The sequence below is a fragment of the Hippichthys cyanospilos genome, chromosome 6 (assembly GCF_059441005.1).
Source record: "Hippichthys cyanospilos isolate Australia breed blue-spotted pipefish chromosome 6, RoL_Hcya_1.0, whole genome shotgun sequence".
NCBI lineage: Eukaryota > Metazoa > Chordata > Actinopteri > Syngnathiformes > Syngnathidae > Hippichthys > Hippichthys cyanospilos.
Window position 1 is genome coordinate 3,238,147 of NC_142374.1, and position 18,091 is coordinate 3,256,237.

General features: G+C 38.1%; 1 protein-coding gene across 3 annotated transcripts in view; it reads right to left on the bottom strand.

The window, feature by feature from the left end:
• Positions 1-5,135: 5,135 nt before the first annotated feature.
• Positions 5,136-18,091, bottom strand: part of far1 (fatty acyl CoA reductase 1) — a 28,339-nt gene continuing 15,383 nt past the window's right edge. For 2 of the 3 annotated variants that reach the window (XM_088417184.1, XM_088417185.1), the window contains exons 9-13: positions 15,756-15,823; positions 14,178-14,349; positions 8,457-8,586; positions 5,865-5,992; positions 5,136-5,614 (exon numbers count right to left, since the gene is read on the bottom strand). In XM_088417184.1, coding sequence (XP_088273310.1) covers positions 5,455-5,614; positions 5,865-5,992; positions 8,457-8,586; positions 14,178-14,349; positions 15,756-15,823 — 658 coding nt within the window. In that variant the 3' untranslated portion in view covers positions 5,136-5,454. Of the gene's footprint in view, positions 5,615-5,864; positions 5,993-8,456; positions 8,587-13,384; positions 13,557-14,177; positions 14,350-15,755; positions 15,824-18,091 lie in introns of all 3 variants that reach the window. The other variant, XM_088417186.1, reaches the window with a different exon arrangement.

Below are 18,091 nucleotides of genomic sequence, written 5' to 3' on the forward strand. Positions count from 1 at the left end.
AATATAAAATAAAAAATTTCAAAAGAAAGGGGTAAAGTCATATTTTTTAACAATTTGAATGAACAAAGCTATTATACTTTTTCAGTCTAGAATGAAGCCACGGACTAACAAAACAGATTAGCCAAATATTGAAATAATCAAGGTTTGCTACTGTATACATTACAGTGCATCAAAATAAAAGTGTCTAGCTTTTAAAAGGATCATACACGTATTTATATGATGGGGCGTTAATTTGTGTAGCCATAAAACTCTCACATATAGCTTTTAAACGCTTATGTGATTCAACCCGAACCCAGCTTTAAGGATGGAAACTTTCAGATTTGAAACATTGCACGCAATAAAAGGGCATTCACAGAGCCGAGGAATTTAATCCCAACGGCAGCATGCAATCTTAATGTAGATGCTCAAGAGGCACCTCTTTAATCTGACGTCCACAAAGTACACCAGTGAAAGTGGAGGATTGAGCTGTTATGCGCTGATGGGAACAGGTCAACTGTACAGATTGAGATTAATGGTGTTTCCATCATACTGTCACTAGTCTATGGTGTTATCCGTGTTGAGTGATACCCCACGATGCAAAATATACACACGTATTCACACAAATATCAGCATATGAAACAAACTTTATTATTATTATTATTTTGGTTTACAAACAAACAGGCACCATTTGATTTATTCTGTTACAAAGGGAGTACACAAATACAGTAGCTGTGACTAAATTAGGAGTGACAGGATTGACAGGTCAAGCGTCCAATAAAATGTCCTGTCTGTTAAACTTTGCATTCAAAAAAAAATCTATACATTCGTGTTTGTCACATCAATAGGATTAGGAATGTCAAAAACTAAAGCTCAAATGTTCTCTATTTGTTGGATGTAGCAGACAAAACTTGAACACAGAAGAGGAAACTCAAAGTGTCTGAAAAACATACTGACTTCTTCTAATTTGGTTAGCCAAAAGATACAGCGGCTGAAATAAATACTGAACATGTCATCATTTCGATCAGCAAATAGATTTCCATAGGCTCTATTGACAGGAATTTTTCTCGGGTGTAGGGAACAACCATTTATCAGTTCATGCAAAGAAAGCAGAAAAAGCTAAAAAATAATTTGTGCGTAGTAATTTGACACAGGGGACAAGTGTTGAATGCATGAAGAATGGGAGTTGCAAAATGAGCACCAAAAATGAATGCATCAATAATCAAACTGCAATCCAGCTCCTGGTCAATTAAACTGCATATCAGCTGCTTCAGTCCTAATAAGTGGCTTTCAATTGCTAATGTGTGAGTAAAGTCTTATGATTGTAGAGAATTATTGTCACATGTATAGCACGAACCCACTCTGAAATTCTTCTCTGTCCACCTCAACCAACAGAAGACGGCGGTGGGTAAGGGCAAAGTCCTGTCTCAAGACTATCGTCAACTCAGTGTTGCAAAACATAACGATGGTCTTGGTTGCAGGCGCATATTTAAGCTTCTGAATCTTCCCGTGAGTACAGTTGGCGCCATAATTCCTAAGTGGAAAGCCAATCATAACCTTGTAAATTTGCCCTCATCAGGTGCTCCTCGCAAGATTACTGACAGAGGAGAGCAGAGAATAATCAGTAGAGCTGTCTAAGAGCCAAGACAATTATTTGCTGCCGGCCATCTACGGGGATGATGAAAACAAAACAAGGGTGGATGTATTGAAGCTGTCATTTCATACAAAGGCTTTTGTACAAGGTTGTTCGCTACTTCTCCGGGTAACTCCACATTATTACTCACTCATTTCTGAGTTCATTTGCTCTGATTTCTTTGCATGAATTGATCAATTTGGTTGTTCCCTACATCTGGTGAAATTTCATGAAAGGTCAATAGCACCTTTGGAAATCTACGTACAGTACAGTACTGGTAAAAATGATGAAGCGTTCAATACTTATTTCAGCCGTTGTACATGAAGTAACTACGTATATTTCTAAGGACATTATTCTAAGGACATGTATTTCACAGAAATTGTGTTAAAAAGTCCTGAAACCTATGTTAATAGTCGGGTAAAAAAAAAATCTATATTCAAAATAGTACAAGGTCTCTAAATCAGAGAGATGTTTTTTCCTAATAAAAGCAATAATTAATTAAGATAGCAATACAAGCACCTAATATTCAGATCTATGGTAAGATTTCCTCAACAGATTTGGATCATTCCAAATTACTTGCAAATTCAAGATGATGCATTGCTATTGAACAGTTTTTTTTGGTGGTGGTGGTGGGGGGGAGGGGGGGGCAGGAGTCAGTTAAACTCTCTCACAAAAAAAGATCAAATAGAAATGTAAATACTTATTTTTCTCGGAAACAAAAAAGAAAACCGACCGACTCCCATTCACATGGACAAAAGTTCTCATTGGCATTCATTTACCATTTCCCCCAGATTGATTACATATTACACATGAGACATGACTTAACCTAAACCTAATTGGTATAGTATGCATTGCCAGTTTATACCTGACAAGCGGTTACCCTATCTTATTTGATTGCATTCAAATTTAGGAACACATGTAACATTAGTCCAACCAAAATGCCCAAAGGGCTACGTTTTCTTGTAAAGGGAATTAAAGCCTATATTGTTGGATGAGGAAGCTTTGCGCAGTTTAAAGATCCTCACAATATCATTGAAAAAATACATCTCAATTCAAAATGTATCTAAATAGAACTATCACATTCACAAAATCGTTTGAAAACATACAGTAGCTTGCCTCTGTTTTCACATTGCTCCAAATGTTTAGGCACTAAACACAAAACGACAAAGCATAAAGACAAAAACCCATGACCAAACATCAGCAAGGTCACACCCAGATTATTCAAACAGTGTAGTGTTTTTACGAAAATAAAAGAGACAAAGACATAGACACTCACGCACACTTTTCAAATGTCAAGCATTCAGTAAAACCAAACCAAGTCAGCAGGTGATATACAAACGTTTGGTGTTGCAGTTCTCTCACTGAGGAAAATGCATCCTGAAAATGATTAACAAGGTTTTGAAACTTTAACAGAACAAGTGTTACACTAATACCCACTGAAATTATTCATTTGATTTGGCAAAAAAAAAAAACAACCCCAAAAAACACGTCCAATACTAAAAATGAGCTTAGTTAGCGAACAAAAGGCACTGGTAACTACTGTACATTGTACATGAGCTAACTTGCATTGCGACAAGCATTAACTGCCAAAAGGTGACCTTTGACAAGAAGCGATCAAAATGGAAACTGTTATTTGAAACTCATTTCGAAGCTATCCTTAACAGAGACGTTACATCATCGCTTAGAGCTTTGTAATGAATATGAATCACATGGCTTTTGTCTTAACAGGTTTGCTGGTGGTAGTGGTGGTGGTGGTGATGCTTGGGAACCCTGACCAAACACGGCTTCTCAAAATAACTGTTTTCCCATTAATTGTGCAACTTCAGCTATCTTGATGACAGATATAATTTTTCTGCTTTTACGGGCCTACTGTTAAGGCATCTCAAGTCAATATGTATACATTGTTCTCTCGGCGCTTTGCAATTCACTTTTTACGGCTTCAGTACTTCGTTTTTTGTATTTTGTTTTCCCCCCAAAAGATTGACACTTTAAAGAAGCACGTACTCAGTGTACTGCAAAAACGCTCCCACGCCCGGTCTTAGGCCTTGTCTACATGTAACCGAGGTTCTTGCGAATGGACAGTAAAGCGGTCGCGCTTTTTTTTTTTCACCAAAATTGAATGTTTCAAACGATCAACAGATAGATCGATCGATAGACACACACACACACACACACACACACACACAATGAGCCCTCGCTACTTCGTGCCTCGCCTATCACATTCTCACCTATCGCAATTTTTTTTTTTTTTTTTTTGGGGGGGGGGGGGTAAAAAAAGCTATATTGCAGAAAGACGTGCTGTGAAGGTTTCCTGCATGCCAGACAGGCGAGTTATCTCTAAATGCACTTGCCACGGGCACTCCTTGGAAGTTGAACTGCTATAGTATGGATATTTACTTAAATTATTAAACCTTACACAGTAACTGTACTGGTATGACTTATCTTTCCATGTCTTGGATGAAAGTAGTCAGGATCATTGTGAGATGCAGTTGCGGACGTCTAGTCAAGTCAAGCAAGATTCAAGTACCTGACCAAAGATGATTGATGCTACTTTGCGGATTTTCAACTTTGAGCGGTTCCGTCCCCATTAACCGCAAAAAGCGAGGGGTCACTGTATATATATATATATATATATATATATATATATATATATATATATATATATATATATATATATATATATATATATATATATATATATATATATATATATAGTCATACATACATACACAGTGTTCCCTCTCTACCTCACGCTTCATTTTTCGCGCTCTCAGTGCTCGGCGTTTAAAAAAAAAAAAAAAAAAACAACTCTATTGCAAAGAGATGCGCAGTGAAGGTTTCCTGCATGCCAAACAGACAAGTTGACTGTAAAGTCCTCGGGCATCGAACTAGAGTAGACCCCGTAGCTGACGAAACATGAAAACAATTTATTTCAACTTGTAAACTCTTCTCAATTATGGACAAGACAATCAGTCAATAAGTTCATGGGCACTACTACATGCCACATGATTGGCCCCCGGCGGTACATCAACCAATGACGTTGCTCCAATATATATATATATATATATATATATATATATATATATATATATATATATATATATATATATATGTATATATATATATATATATATATGTATATATATATATATATATATATGTATATATATATATATATATATATATGTATATATATATATATATATATATATATATATATATATATATATATATATATATATATATATATATATATATATATATTTATATATATATTACACACATACACACACACATATAAAAATCACTCCTGGCGCGACGTCATTAGTGTGTCTGCGCACACACACTCTACGCACGCAGAAATACATCCAAGAGCAAATACTACACTTCAAATAACAAAATACAGTGTAGAGGGACTGACTGAAACCAGAAGTGTGTTTTTTTTCTCTCTGTAGGCAGTTTGGCAAGTACACAGAAACATTTGGAGGGTGGTTGGTAAAAAACCAAAAAGATGAATAAAATCAGGTCATTTTAATCCAGATTCGTTTATAAATCTGACTATAAATTCAGTATCCATTTCATCCGGGTTCTTTCATAAATTAGACGAATGTAAATTAAACACTCTTAGAAATCTGAATATTAAGCTAAAAAAATGTTTAATGTCAAACTCTAAAGGCATCTAATAATCTGTGATCATTATGTATAACAGGTTTGAAGACGCCCTCCATTTTCTAGTCCTCAGTTGAACCAGTGGAACAGATTTGCATGTTTCTTCAAACGCAGGCAGTATTTTCTTCATTTGTTTGTTGCTCCCCCTTGCTTCTCTCTACTAGGACTCTGGCTCATTATTTCATTGTGGAAGAGGCTCGAAAGTAGGAGAGAAACTTAAAACACAGACTCACAACAAAGTACCAGATGTTTCTAGCCATCTGAGACCGAGCAATGAAAATGCGCCAGATGAGTACAACTAGGATGGTGTTAAAAGTGTAGCGAATATTCCTCAGCCTGGGAAGGAAGACAAACAGCTAAGTTTTAGTATGCAATGTATGACAGGAAAAAAAAAGACCAAAAAGAAATTTGCTGTTAACGGTTAAGTTGCCTTAGTAAGATACTGAAATTTACTTACCAGAACACTTAAAACATGCACGTTGAGTAGGTTTCAATAAAATGCATATGTGAATGGACCAGCAAGTAAAGCCAGTTTACTGCTTACAATATGTCATGCATTTTTTTTTTCTTTTCAAAACACACTTACTTGTTGAGGTGTTTGCGTGCAGCAGGCAGACCTGACAGCTCTTCATTGAGGACATATTTTTTAGTGCCCATGCAGTAATTTTCCATGTACTCTGCCCAGTTTAGCTGACGCACATCAAAATTAAACACCTACAGCAAAAAAAAAAAAAAAAAAAATGGAGAAATGTCATAGTTACTGTGGAAGTGTTGTCCAGGTGGAAACAGTAACTTTTAAAAATGTGAGGTCAATTTAACTAAATCAAACACAATATTTTCAACCAATCATATTTTTAGATATGGCGATGTGAAGTGTTTCAGGAAAGAAACCCCTGATGCGTAATGTCGCATGCTTTACTTCGTGCATTTGCGTACTTTCACTCGTGACAACTCAGCCTGAGCTAAACTTTTTTTTCCCTGATAAGGGGCCTGAAGATGTGCCGTGGCTTGAAGCACACTTGTTGCAAGATTTATTGCTCATGTCCTCAGCTAGCAGACTAAACGGATGCGTTGGATACAGGGTTGAAAGTTTTCAGTCATCCTTGACTTGACAAGTATGAAAAGAGCAACTGAATGTGGTTCAACTTATTGCTAACAAACAAGCTAGAGGAGAAGTATTCGCTAATCGTCTTCTTGCTCGGTGGCAAGACAAACTACAGGTACAACGTAATGCTCTAATGTAACAGTTTTCTCCTTGCCTTTCATAAAGTTCAGCACACTCATCTCAAGTCTTTCTATTCTGAGAATATTTGTTTGTTTACTGGAGCAGCTTGGACAGGCTGTCAGAGGTGCATATCGTTCTTGTGAGGGTGTGAAGGATTCTTTACATTGTCACGCAACAGTGAGGTAACAGAATTTACCCCTCTCTTCCTTGGACTAATTAAACTGGGTCCCAAATGAACTGCGCAAACAATAACTGATGGACTTAAAATAAAGACAAAGTAAAATGACTTCCTTTTGGTCCCATCTCAATATAACATTTTTACATAAGTTGCTTACTATGATATATTTTTTATTTAGTTTGTTCATAAAATACATAGTGTATGGAACACTTAATAAGATGAGCTCAACATAAATACATAGCGTGTTTTCCGGACTATAAGGCGCACAAATATATACGCCGCAGCAGCAAAATATGAGCCAAAAAAAAAAAAAAAAAAAAAGAGTTTCGTCATGGATAAGCCGCACTGGACTAGAAGCTGCAGGTAATAACATCAGATCTTTACGCAAAAAGATGGTATATGAAGTTTATATTTTTTTTAGTTATTTAATATTTTTTTTTGTAATAGTCTGCCAACAGCAACATCCTCTCTTTAACAGACTGAACATGCCTACAGGTTTAGTCCCAACATATTTATAGAAAATGGATGGATGGATGGATATCTGTTAGTTAAACAGCGGTTCAAAATCAAAATCAATACTTCAATAGCATCTTTTTTGTCTCCCTTTGTTTGATAGTTTTTTTTGTGAACATAACACATTCTACATAATTCATATACAATCATCAATACATAAATAAAATCACATCTACTGTGTACTGTATATAAAATGTACACATTCAATCCAACTCCAATCCAACTTTATTTGTTAAGTACTTTAAAACAACCACAGCTGACCAAAGTGCTGTACATTTACCCCAAATTTTATACATTCTCTTAATCAATTTTGACCTATATATTTTTTAATAATAATTTGTTAACCCTTTTTGAGCACAGCCATTTAAGCACATCTTTTCAGTTCTATTTGATAGTTGGTCCATAAATTAACACCTTGAACAGATACACACATTTGCTTGCTGAAGGCTAGCAAAAAAAACAAAACAAAAACAAACAAACAAACAAAAAAAACACAGATACGCCTCACTGGACTATAAGCCGCAAGGCTCAAAACATGAGGAAAAAGTCGCGGCTAATTGTCCGAAAAAATACGGTATATTAGGTCATTCATTTTAAATAAATAAATACATGAATACAATGACATGCAAATATCCAGTGGAAGGAAAATGCCCTGATCAAAATATATGCTTGTCCAACTTATTTTCAAGTAGTACAGTGACAATGTACAGTGAAGTGCAAAGAAAATTAAACTGAATAAAATGGTGCTGTAGTGTCATATTTTGGACACTGGGTGGCACCCACGTAATTACAAACATGACAAGAAGTACAAAATTCACTAAATCAAAAAGTCATGACGTCACATTAAATACAGAAGCACTAAGTGCTAACCGCTGAGCTGTAAATACAGTACATTTAAAAAGAAATACAAGAATGACGATTGTTTATAATACAACACGACCATCGTCAACTTTTTCAGGGCCATCAAAGGACTGGACCTGTGCTGATTGGTACCACGACGAAGCTCGATGCTAGCGTTATCGTGAACGCTCGTGTAATGTTCCACTTTCTGTCACTGAAGCAAGCTATTTCGCACAGTTGTCGCACTAGTCACTTCCGCTTGTAAGTTGCAGGGCTCACCTGGGCATTGCTTGTAAAAGTAAGATTTTTTTGTTTTACTTTGTTGTTTTACTTTTACGCTTGTCTACATGCTTTGTTCAAAGAGTGGCGTTTGCATACATGTGAGAATGAGTGAGTATTTAACTGTTTATGTGACTTCTTACCTTTTTGTCCTCAGGGTTCATGCTGGCCATCAACATGGCGATGTTGTCGGTGCTCCACACCCAGGAGTGACTAGTAAAATATTCCAGCACCATCATGGCTTTATGAAGGCGAGTGATTGTCTTCATCATCCTAAAATAGGTAACAAAATGAGTTACAGATGTAGAGTTAGGATTAAAAAAGCATTATGACAGAGTGGGAGCAGATTGATGACATAATTCAGGGATGGAGCGCAGAGGCAAAGCAAGGCAGGGTGAACAAAGACAACAAGCTGTGTAAAAAGGCATTGCAAGTGTGAAGAAAAAGGAAAAGAACAGGACGTCAGCTCTTGCAAGTCAGAAGCAAAAAAGTGCTTTCGAAGGGCATCTGGAATTTGTACATGAGCTCTGGTATCAAGGGTCACGTCAACATGGATCCCCACTAATTTACATCTACGTTCAAATGAGCTTCATTCAATAGGTAAGTTTCCCAAGTACTTTTTTTGTTTTTTCAAGTAACACATTGGTATGCATTTGTACGTCGACTCCAATATACCTCATCCAATCCATTGGTTCATTTAGTTCAAGGTTTTAAGAAAAATAAGTGGTTTGGTTGCCCTCCTTTTGCTTGGATGCCAAAGTCCAGTCGTCAAGGGCCGCTATCTGCACGTATTTGATGCTTCCATTCCAAACAGACCTAGCTCGAATGATTAGAATCATTGTCGAGCTCCTGCAGAGCTTCCTGACAAGTTATACACTTGCGGGTTTTCTGGAAAAAACAAAAAAGGATTCCATCCCTCAAGGGCAATGAGCTGGACACATGTGCCCTATTGCAACTAAGTGTGGTTTAAAAGTTGGTCGTTTTTTGGCTTATATTTCAGGCCTTGTTGTTGTTGTTGAGGGTTTTTCCACAGTCTGCCACTGTTAAAATGAACTTACAAAACTAATATAGTACTTATACAGTGTGTGTGTGTGTGTGTAAATATATTCAACGTATTTTTTCGGGCTGTAAGCCGCAACTTTTTCCTCATGTTTTGAGCCCTGCGTCTTATAGTCCAGTGCGGCTTAGCTGTGTTTTCTTTTTCGTTTGTTTTGTTTTTCTATTGCTGCCACCAGCAAGCAAATGTGTGTATCTGTTTGAGGTGTCAATTTATGGAACAACTATCAAGTAGAACTGAAAAGATGTGAATCAATGGCTGTGTTAAAAAAAAGTTCAAACAATATATTATTAAAAAAAATAGATATTATGTGAAATATATAAATTAATTATGTAGAATATGTTATGTTCACTAAAATAAACTATCAAACAAAGGGAGACAAAAAAAGTTGCTATTGAAAAAACGAAAGCCAACTGTGTGTGTGTGTGTATATATATATATATATATATATATATATATATATATATATATATATATATATATACACAATGGGCCCCCGGGTTACGCTCGTAACTCGAACTGCTCGTAGGACGGGCAATACAAATCTATGTTAATTCGTGAATGCGTGCAACGCGTGCAAAAACCTTAGGTAATTACATCACGACTATATACACATATTAAAAATGAGTAACATAATCTACTGTACAGTTAAATTAAATAACATATACAAATGAAAAATGACATTTACCTTTGGACCGACGTGACTTAAACTGGGTGGAGGCGGTGGGGAGCAGAGACCAACCCGCAAAGTTAACACAGTTACGCTGATATGCTATTGCTCTTACAATGTCACAGTCACTGTTTTAGTCACGGTGTCAGTCACGGAGATGCTAAAACATATCATCCTCTTACTTCTTCCTTTACCGCTACTAGCAATTTTAGAAGCTATGTCTAACAGATAAAGTTTGCAAAGTCTTCACAACATTCCTTCCTTCCTTCCGTTTTTGACTCATTTTCTCTCCTTCCTTCCATCCCGACCAGCTGTGCCATCAAGCTAGATAAAGGCGTTCGGCCAATAGCATATCGGCATTTCTGTGATTGACGTGACGCCGGCCAATAGCATCTCCGTGAGTGAGACCGGGTGACCTTAATCGACCAATAGCATATTGCATCTCCGTGACTGACTCCGTGACTGACACTGTGAGTGTGACAGTGACTGTGACGTTGTAAGAGCAATAGCGTTCACGTTACCGTCACAAGCGTCAACTGCAGATTTTGTTGACGCAGTTACGCAAAAATATATTTGCATACACAATGGCCGGCATGTCGGATTGTTCGTAAGACGAAAGGTTTGCTCGTAAGTGGGGGACAAAAATCTCCGTGGTCCACGCTCGTAAATCGAATTGTTCGTAAAACAGGGTGTTCGTAAACTGGGGGCAGACTGTATATATATATATATATATATATATATATATATATATATATATATATATATATATATATATATATATATATATAGATTCACACATTTGCTTCCTGGTGGCTAGCAAAAAAAACAAACAAAAAAAAACACACAGATAAGCCGCACTGGACAATAAGCCACAGGGCTCAAAACATGAGGAAAAAGTAGCGGCTTATAAGTCGAAAAATACAGTATACAGTGGTACCTCGGTACTCGACCATAATCCGTTCTGAGGTGGTGGTCGAGCACCGATTTGTTCGAACACCGAAACCATTTTTCCCATAAGAAATAATGGAAAGTATGTGTGCACAAGTAAATGTGCACAAGCAGTACATGATAAAGATAAAGATAAATAAAGCATTATAAACCATTTTGTATAATTTACTTACGTTTTGGAGAGTGGTTGATGGCATACAGGAATGGATGTGGAGAGGACGGGAGGGAGTTACTCCTTCCATGATGACGCTAGCTAACTGCGACGCGAGGTACACCGCGTTCATATTTTGCTATAATTTCCTTCTTCGGTTCAATAGTGGTCCTCATTGTTTTCCTCTTTGCCTTCCCCTTATCACTGTCTTTCTTTGGACCCATTATTAAGGGCTAGAGCAACACGAAAAAGTTTAAATCCGGGAAGAAATACTCGAACAAACGTCTTACTCCGCTGGCGGTCTGAGTTGAACTGGCGCTTACCCGCTGGCCGAGAAGGGCCGAGGAGCGCGTTCGGGTCGGCTCGGCTCGGCTCGGCTCGGCTCGGCTAGTCGAGAACCGAAAATCTGTTCGAGGTCCGATGCATTACCTACTTGAATTTTTTGGTCGAGCACCGATGTGGTCGAGTATAGAGGCGGTCGAGTACCGAGGTACCACTGTAGTATATATGCGTGTGAGTGTGTATAGTTACAGTTGTATAAATTAGTTGTATAAATTACTGGCCAAATGTTTTAATAGATTATTTTCTAATGAAAATCAAATCAAATTGTACATTTTCCAGTTCCAGAGATTGTTTTTCGTCATAAGAATGCAGTTCATATGAAATATATTTGATACGTGCGTTGTTTGAATGAAGCACAATGCGTGATATAAAATGGCGGTTCACAGAGCAGCAAAAATTGTCTGTGTGTGTGTGTGTGTGTGTGTAGTGGGGGGGGGGGGGGGGGGGGGGGGGGATCATGAGCTTTCAAGCTAATCACTTTTTACCAAATTTTACTGTTTTAGATCAGGGGTTCTCAAACGCTATGGAATCAGGGACCCCTTTTAGGAAAGCACATTTTCTGCCATTGCAAAACAAACAAAACATAATAATTTAGGCCAAAAATAAGTGCCCTTTTTCATCAGCAATATATTCAATTTGACAAGAAATATATTTGTTACTCTTCAGCTATACTGAAGTTTATCAAATAAAAATTGCACTTTTGTTATAAGGAGGTGCGCCTTATAACAAAATTGGGTCAGTTTCCCCCAAAAAGGTTTCTGCCAATTGTTTAGTTAAAAACAGCATTATAAAATAATATGTTGCCTTAGCTGTAGCTTCATCGCCTCATTAGCAAGCGAGTGTAGACACAAAATGCATTATGACAAATTTCAAAATTATTACCTTTTTAAAAATGTATTAATTGGTTGAATTGTTTCTTTGATTGATGAGTCATGAATAGATTCACATTTTACTATCAAATCAAATGAACACATATGTATTTTTTCATAACACAAATGATTTCACAGACCCCCTTCAGTCAGGCCAAGGGCCCCCAGGGGTCCACTGACCACACTTTGAGAACCACTGCCTTAGATTTTAAATTAAGACGACTCCGGCTCCCTGCGACAAAGGAATTGAGTCATATGAAATGAGTAAGCATTTTCAAGCAGCACACAGAAGCAAAGCTCGCTGCTGACCAGTCTAATGGGCAATATTTTGATCAAATTCATTTTAGACTTCTGACATCTGTGCGATATTTTGTAGTGGAGGTCTAGAAGTCACATCAAAACATATTTTACAAAATACCCCTTGTAATGATAACCAAATAACAAACAGCAAAACACACCACGTTTGAATGTGCTCTGTTAATGCAAGCCTTTGTGAAAATTTGCGTGATAAAGAGCCTCGGACAGATAAGTAACCAGATATCCGCTGAGATCTTCTGTGGAGGTTGGAGAAAGGTCCAGACCTATATTGGGCATATGGAGATTGGTGCCTGGTGTTCTTCACCCACTGAGTACACCTTAGAATGGAGGTTAAAGTGTTTGATCAGACCATATCACCTTGCCAGGTGGTCGCCTTGATGGCTTGAGGGTCGTGGTGTATGTTTGTCCTTCCGAAACTTTCATTTTCTCCACACAAGATGTCTGGTTTCGGATCAAGCAGCCTGTTCTCCCTTTTACGTTCAATTCGGTTGGTTGACCAGCTCAAGCAGCGGATCTTTGCTCATGCAAAGATCCCGATTTCAAGAACTCATCTCACACTTCAAATTGAATTCTTTTAGCGTAAAGTAACTCAAAGGGACTTCAATACTCTGAGTACCCCGTGTGAGTGTTAGCCCGGCTAAACGTGTGGCACGGTTTGCGTACAAAAAGTTGGCCGAACTATCAGGGAGAGGGAAAAAGTGGACAAACAACCTTACCGGGGCTTTTGGCCTTTCAGCCCGAGATAGAAGTCATAGAGGAGAGCTGGAAGCGTGTGGCTGACAATTGTCCAGTACTGATTAGTAAAGGGGTTGGAGCGGAGATTGACATTGGGCCTTCTGAAGGCCTGCTCTAAAGGATTGGTCTTGAAGGTCATGTTTATACAGCTTTCTGTCGGAGAAAGACATGACAAAAAGAAGGAGAAAAATAGGAGGCAATTTACAATCTGTAATCCCTCCTGCTGCGGTTATTCAAGGAAACACCTATTGTGTCATGCTATTAACAATGTTACTGTAGCTTATTAATAGCATCATGCATATAGCAGATCAGATGATCTCTGAAATACAAACTGGGTGAATTCAATGACCTAAAGTCATTATTACGAATCAGCAGCTAAGCATGGCGGTAAAAAGAAAAAAAGTCAATTGGGTTTCCAAAGACATCCTTATGTTTAAGACAACCTTCATTCTTTTTTTAGGCTGAACTGAGTTGACTTTCATAGGTGTCCAATATATTTGAAAACTCAACCAGGACTTAACCATCGCTAGAATGTAAAGCGTGCATAAACCAGCGATAATGGCTCACTTAGGTAGAGCACCATCTGGGTTATACCTGCTTCAAGTTACAAGCATTGCGTAACACATGGACAGCACAGCGTTACGATGTTACTACATTGACAAAGAAGTGACAGGAGTTAAGCAGCAGAAAAGTCTGTGTGTGGGGGGAGATTTTGTGCATTTCGGAGGTCAGGAGGAGGCCGGGAAGCCCAATACGACGATCGTTTGAGGTTACCTTGGTTCGCGTCCAATCAGTCTGAGGTACACGTCATACAAGAAGGCTGGAGCCTTGTGGCTCACAGCGATCCAGTACTGATTGATTAGGTGATTGGACGTGAGATTAACATTGGGTCGACGGAAAGCCTGCTCGAGAGGGTTCCTCTTGAAAGTAGATATTACATGGTATTCTAAAAAAGAAAAGTAATCATCAAGCGGTGTAAGTTGTGTCTCATTATAGAGTTGTGTCTGGAGCTGTGCCATTTATAAAAAAAGGAAATTAAAAATGCAGATTCAATTTTTCCTCTGAATTAAGGCTGAGTGAATGAATCCAATTTGTCTTCAATTCTGAGCGCCATACAAGGTTTTCAAATTCAATTGTTCACTACTTGTATCATCATCCTCAGTCTTCTCTGTCCAGATGATCTAGTTAGGATTGGCATTTTAATTGCAGGTGTTCTCGTTTGTGCTAAGGACTAGTTTAAGTAAGGACAGCAGATTTCGAGACAATGTTCATGTAAGATGGCTTTAAAGCAGATAAAACATGGAATGGATCCCACAAGGGGGCCACGTTGACCTTTATTGACCTTTTAATTCAAGTTTTCAAACACACGGAAGCTTTTAAATACCTTAAGATTGATGAATTATCGACTGACATGAAGCCTCATTTCAGTTGAGCAAGTGTGTTTACAGGTCTCTATGCACTATTTAAAAAAAAAGCTGCCTTGCCTTATCATTTTCACAATTTTTTTATACACTTCACAAAACATCGCATACACCAAAGTGTAGCGCTTAACTCATGTTCCAGATATTGGTGTTTTAAGACACCATAAACTACTGAGTAGAAAATGTAGCAATGTAAGTGTATAAGTCAAATAATGTTAATTACACCACATTCCAAATTATGATGCAAATTGATGTTTTTTTTCCCCCGAGATTTTTACCAGTATATGTAAATCCCTCAGCATAATTTTCCAGTCTCCTACTGTCAGAGAATAATGCATTTAAATAACCCTCCCAGTGATTTACTCAAAAGAAAAAAATGTTTTTTGTTTTTTTTTAATGTACAGCTTTAAATGATCATGCACAGCAACGTTTCAATTTGATAAGTTGTAAAGAACTCAAGGTAATGACGTGAATTTACACCTTCAATAGAAATGGGAGGTAGTTCAGATGTTCATTTACCGCGCAGTGACTATGGGACAAGATCTGTATTTGAGAATGTGCTGCCCGTCAAGCCGCTGTACTGTAGTAAAAACAGACAAACGTTGTGAGAAAGCCAGCCAATGCTTCAAAACGTATTGTAGGGATTATAAAATAATGTATGACACGGCCGGCCTTGGCACGCTTTTATTATGAAGTTGCTCCTGAACGCAAAGTCACAACAACGGTCTACTACTTTCTAGTCTTTTCCTCCTAGAGTTAACAGCATTTGATATAAACAACACTGTGTTCTTTTTTTCTCGATTAACATACTTTCTCGATTGTTTTTTTTCCCCATGTAGTGCAGTGTCATGCGAGCAAACAACAATAGCGAGGCCGTCCGCCGCTTGACCGCAATTGACTCATTGAGCACCCGTGTACGAGAATGACATACCAACTTCTCCCCAGCGAAATGGGTTGATGCCACCAGTTGTGCAGTTGTAAACGAGGATGGGTTTTGGCCTGCAATGAGATGAAATTTTAATTTAGTTTTTGTTTGACAACGATGACAAGACTGACGTAGTGTCTTTGGACAAAAGTTTAAAACATTGCTATCATTTACTGGTGTGAATATGATAAGATTCATGTGAAGACCAATGCAGCCCAAATACCAACTACTGTTATCTTTTGTGGTGATTTTGTACTAACAAAAAAAAAAAGCATTGTAAACATTTAGTTTCCATGGGGCGTTATGTCACGAATTTTGCTGAATGTAAGTAATCTGTGCATATTTCATGTAGTGAACGTTACACTCAAATGATCCAGGCATAACAAAGAGACGAAAGGAGTTTTGTCATAGGTGATATTGCACGACTCCTTCTTGTGACTAGGCAGGTGCCGATAACTGGATTGGCGATGTAACGTTGTTTTAAAAATCACGGTTATTTAAAATCGTCCAATTCTGTCAAAACCAGCAGGTCCTCCATTAACGGGCAAGCCTGTGCAGTTTGAGCCTCCTCTCATTGTGTATCATATGTGAGTCCATCTAAGGAGGCTGCAGCAGCCAATCAAATTACAGCCGCTGTTGTCCACGTTCCGCTTCACAGCTGACTACTGCAGGCAACGTGGCTAACATGCTATCATATGCTACTTTTGCGAGGCGTTTTATGTGATACCGCTCAAAGTAGGACTCAAAAGCTGGTGGGTGGGCAACAAACCAGCCCCCCCGTTTAAAAAACCAAGTCAGTTGTGTGGGAAAATTTTGTCTTTTGAAAAATAGCAGGCGATCATTGTGTGTTTGCTAAGAAAAAAAAAGACGGGGAGCACATGCAAGAGAGAAAGGAAGCGAGAGAGACAGCAGGCGGATTTATGGCGCGCATGTGTGTGCGGAAAATAAACAGTTGTTACCAAGATATTTTGACATTCAGTGTTGGGCAAGTTACTTCAAAACTGCATGCAATGCATTATTTATTACTGTCATTCTAAAGTAACTAGTCACATTATATATTATATAATTATATACAGTGAGCCCTCGGTTTACGAACTCCCTGTTTTACGAATTTTTCGTCTTACGAACGTGGACCGCGGCGTTTTTTGTCCCCCTCTTATGCACAAACCTTTCATTATACGAACAATCCAACATGCCGGTCAGTGTGTTCGCACTATTTTTTTCGCTTTGCTGCATCAACAAAAATAACTATTTTCGCATGTCACGGAAACGTAGATATGCTATTGGTCTTATAATGTCACAGTCACGGAGTGCCGATATGCTATTGGTCGATTAAGGTCACAGTCACGGAGATGCCGATATGCTATTGGTTGATTAAGGTCAGAGTCACGGTCTCAGTCACGGAGATGCGGATATGCTATTGGCCGGCGTCACGTCAATCACAGAAATGCCGATATGCTATTGGCCGAACGCCATCATCTAGCTTGATGGCACAGCCGGTCGGTGTGTGGTGAAGACTTTGCAAACTTTATCTGTTAGACATGGCTTCTAAAATTGCAAGTGGCGGTAGAGGAAGAAGTAAGGGGATGATGACAATAGAAATCAAGCAGGAAATAGTAAAAAAATACGAAGGAGGCGCACGCATAGTTAATCTTGCTAGTGAGTATGGCCGTAACCGCTCGGTAATCTTCTAAGGGCAAGTCTTTCCTTGCCAGGGGACGGACCTCGGTCAACAACAAAATGGAGAGGCTTCTTCTATTATGGATTAAAGAGAAGGAAATCGCCGGTGATATGTGCTAGTTTAAGAAAATAAATAAATTCTGCGGGTTGGTCTCTGCTCCCCTCCGCCTCCACCCACCACCAGCTCAAGTCACGTCGCCCCAAAGGTAAATGTCATTTTTCCTTTGTATATTTATGTTATTTAATTTAACTGTACATTATGTTACTAATTTTTAATATGTGTATAAAGTCGTGATGTTTTTACCTAAGGTTTTTGCACGCGTTGCACGCATTCACTAATTAACATAGGTTTGGATTGCCGATCATACAAGCAATTCGAGTTACAAGCATAGCCGCTGAACGGATTAAGTTCGTAACACGGGGGCCCACTGTATTACATTGTATATTATAGTATTATATATTATAAATTTATAATATTCCTTTTTTTTTTTTTTTTTTAAATGTAAGGCATTACACTACTATTGCACTACTTTTAAATTACTCTCACCAACATACCCGGAAATGTGCATTTTCTATTCTATTCATTATGCTCATTACACATCAGGTGGAATGACCTTAAACTAAACAACAATGGACCAGCGCTAACTCAAGGCAACCAATTG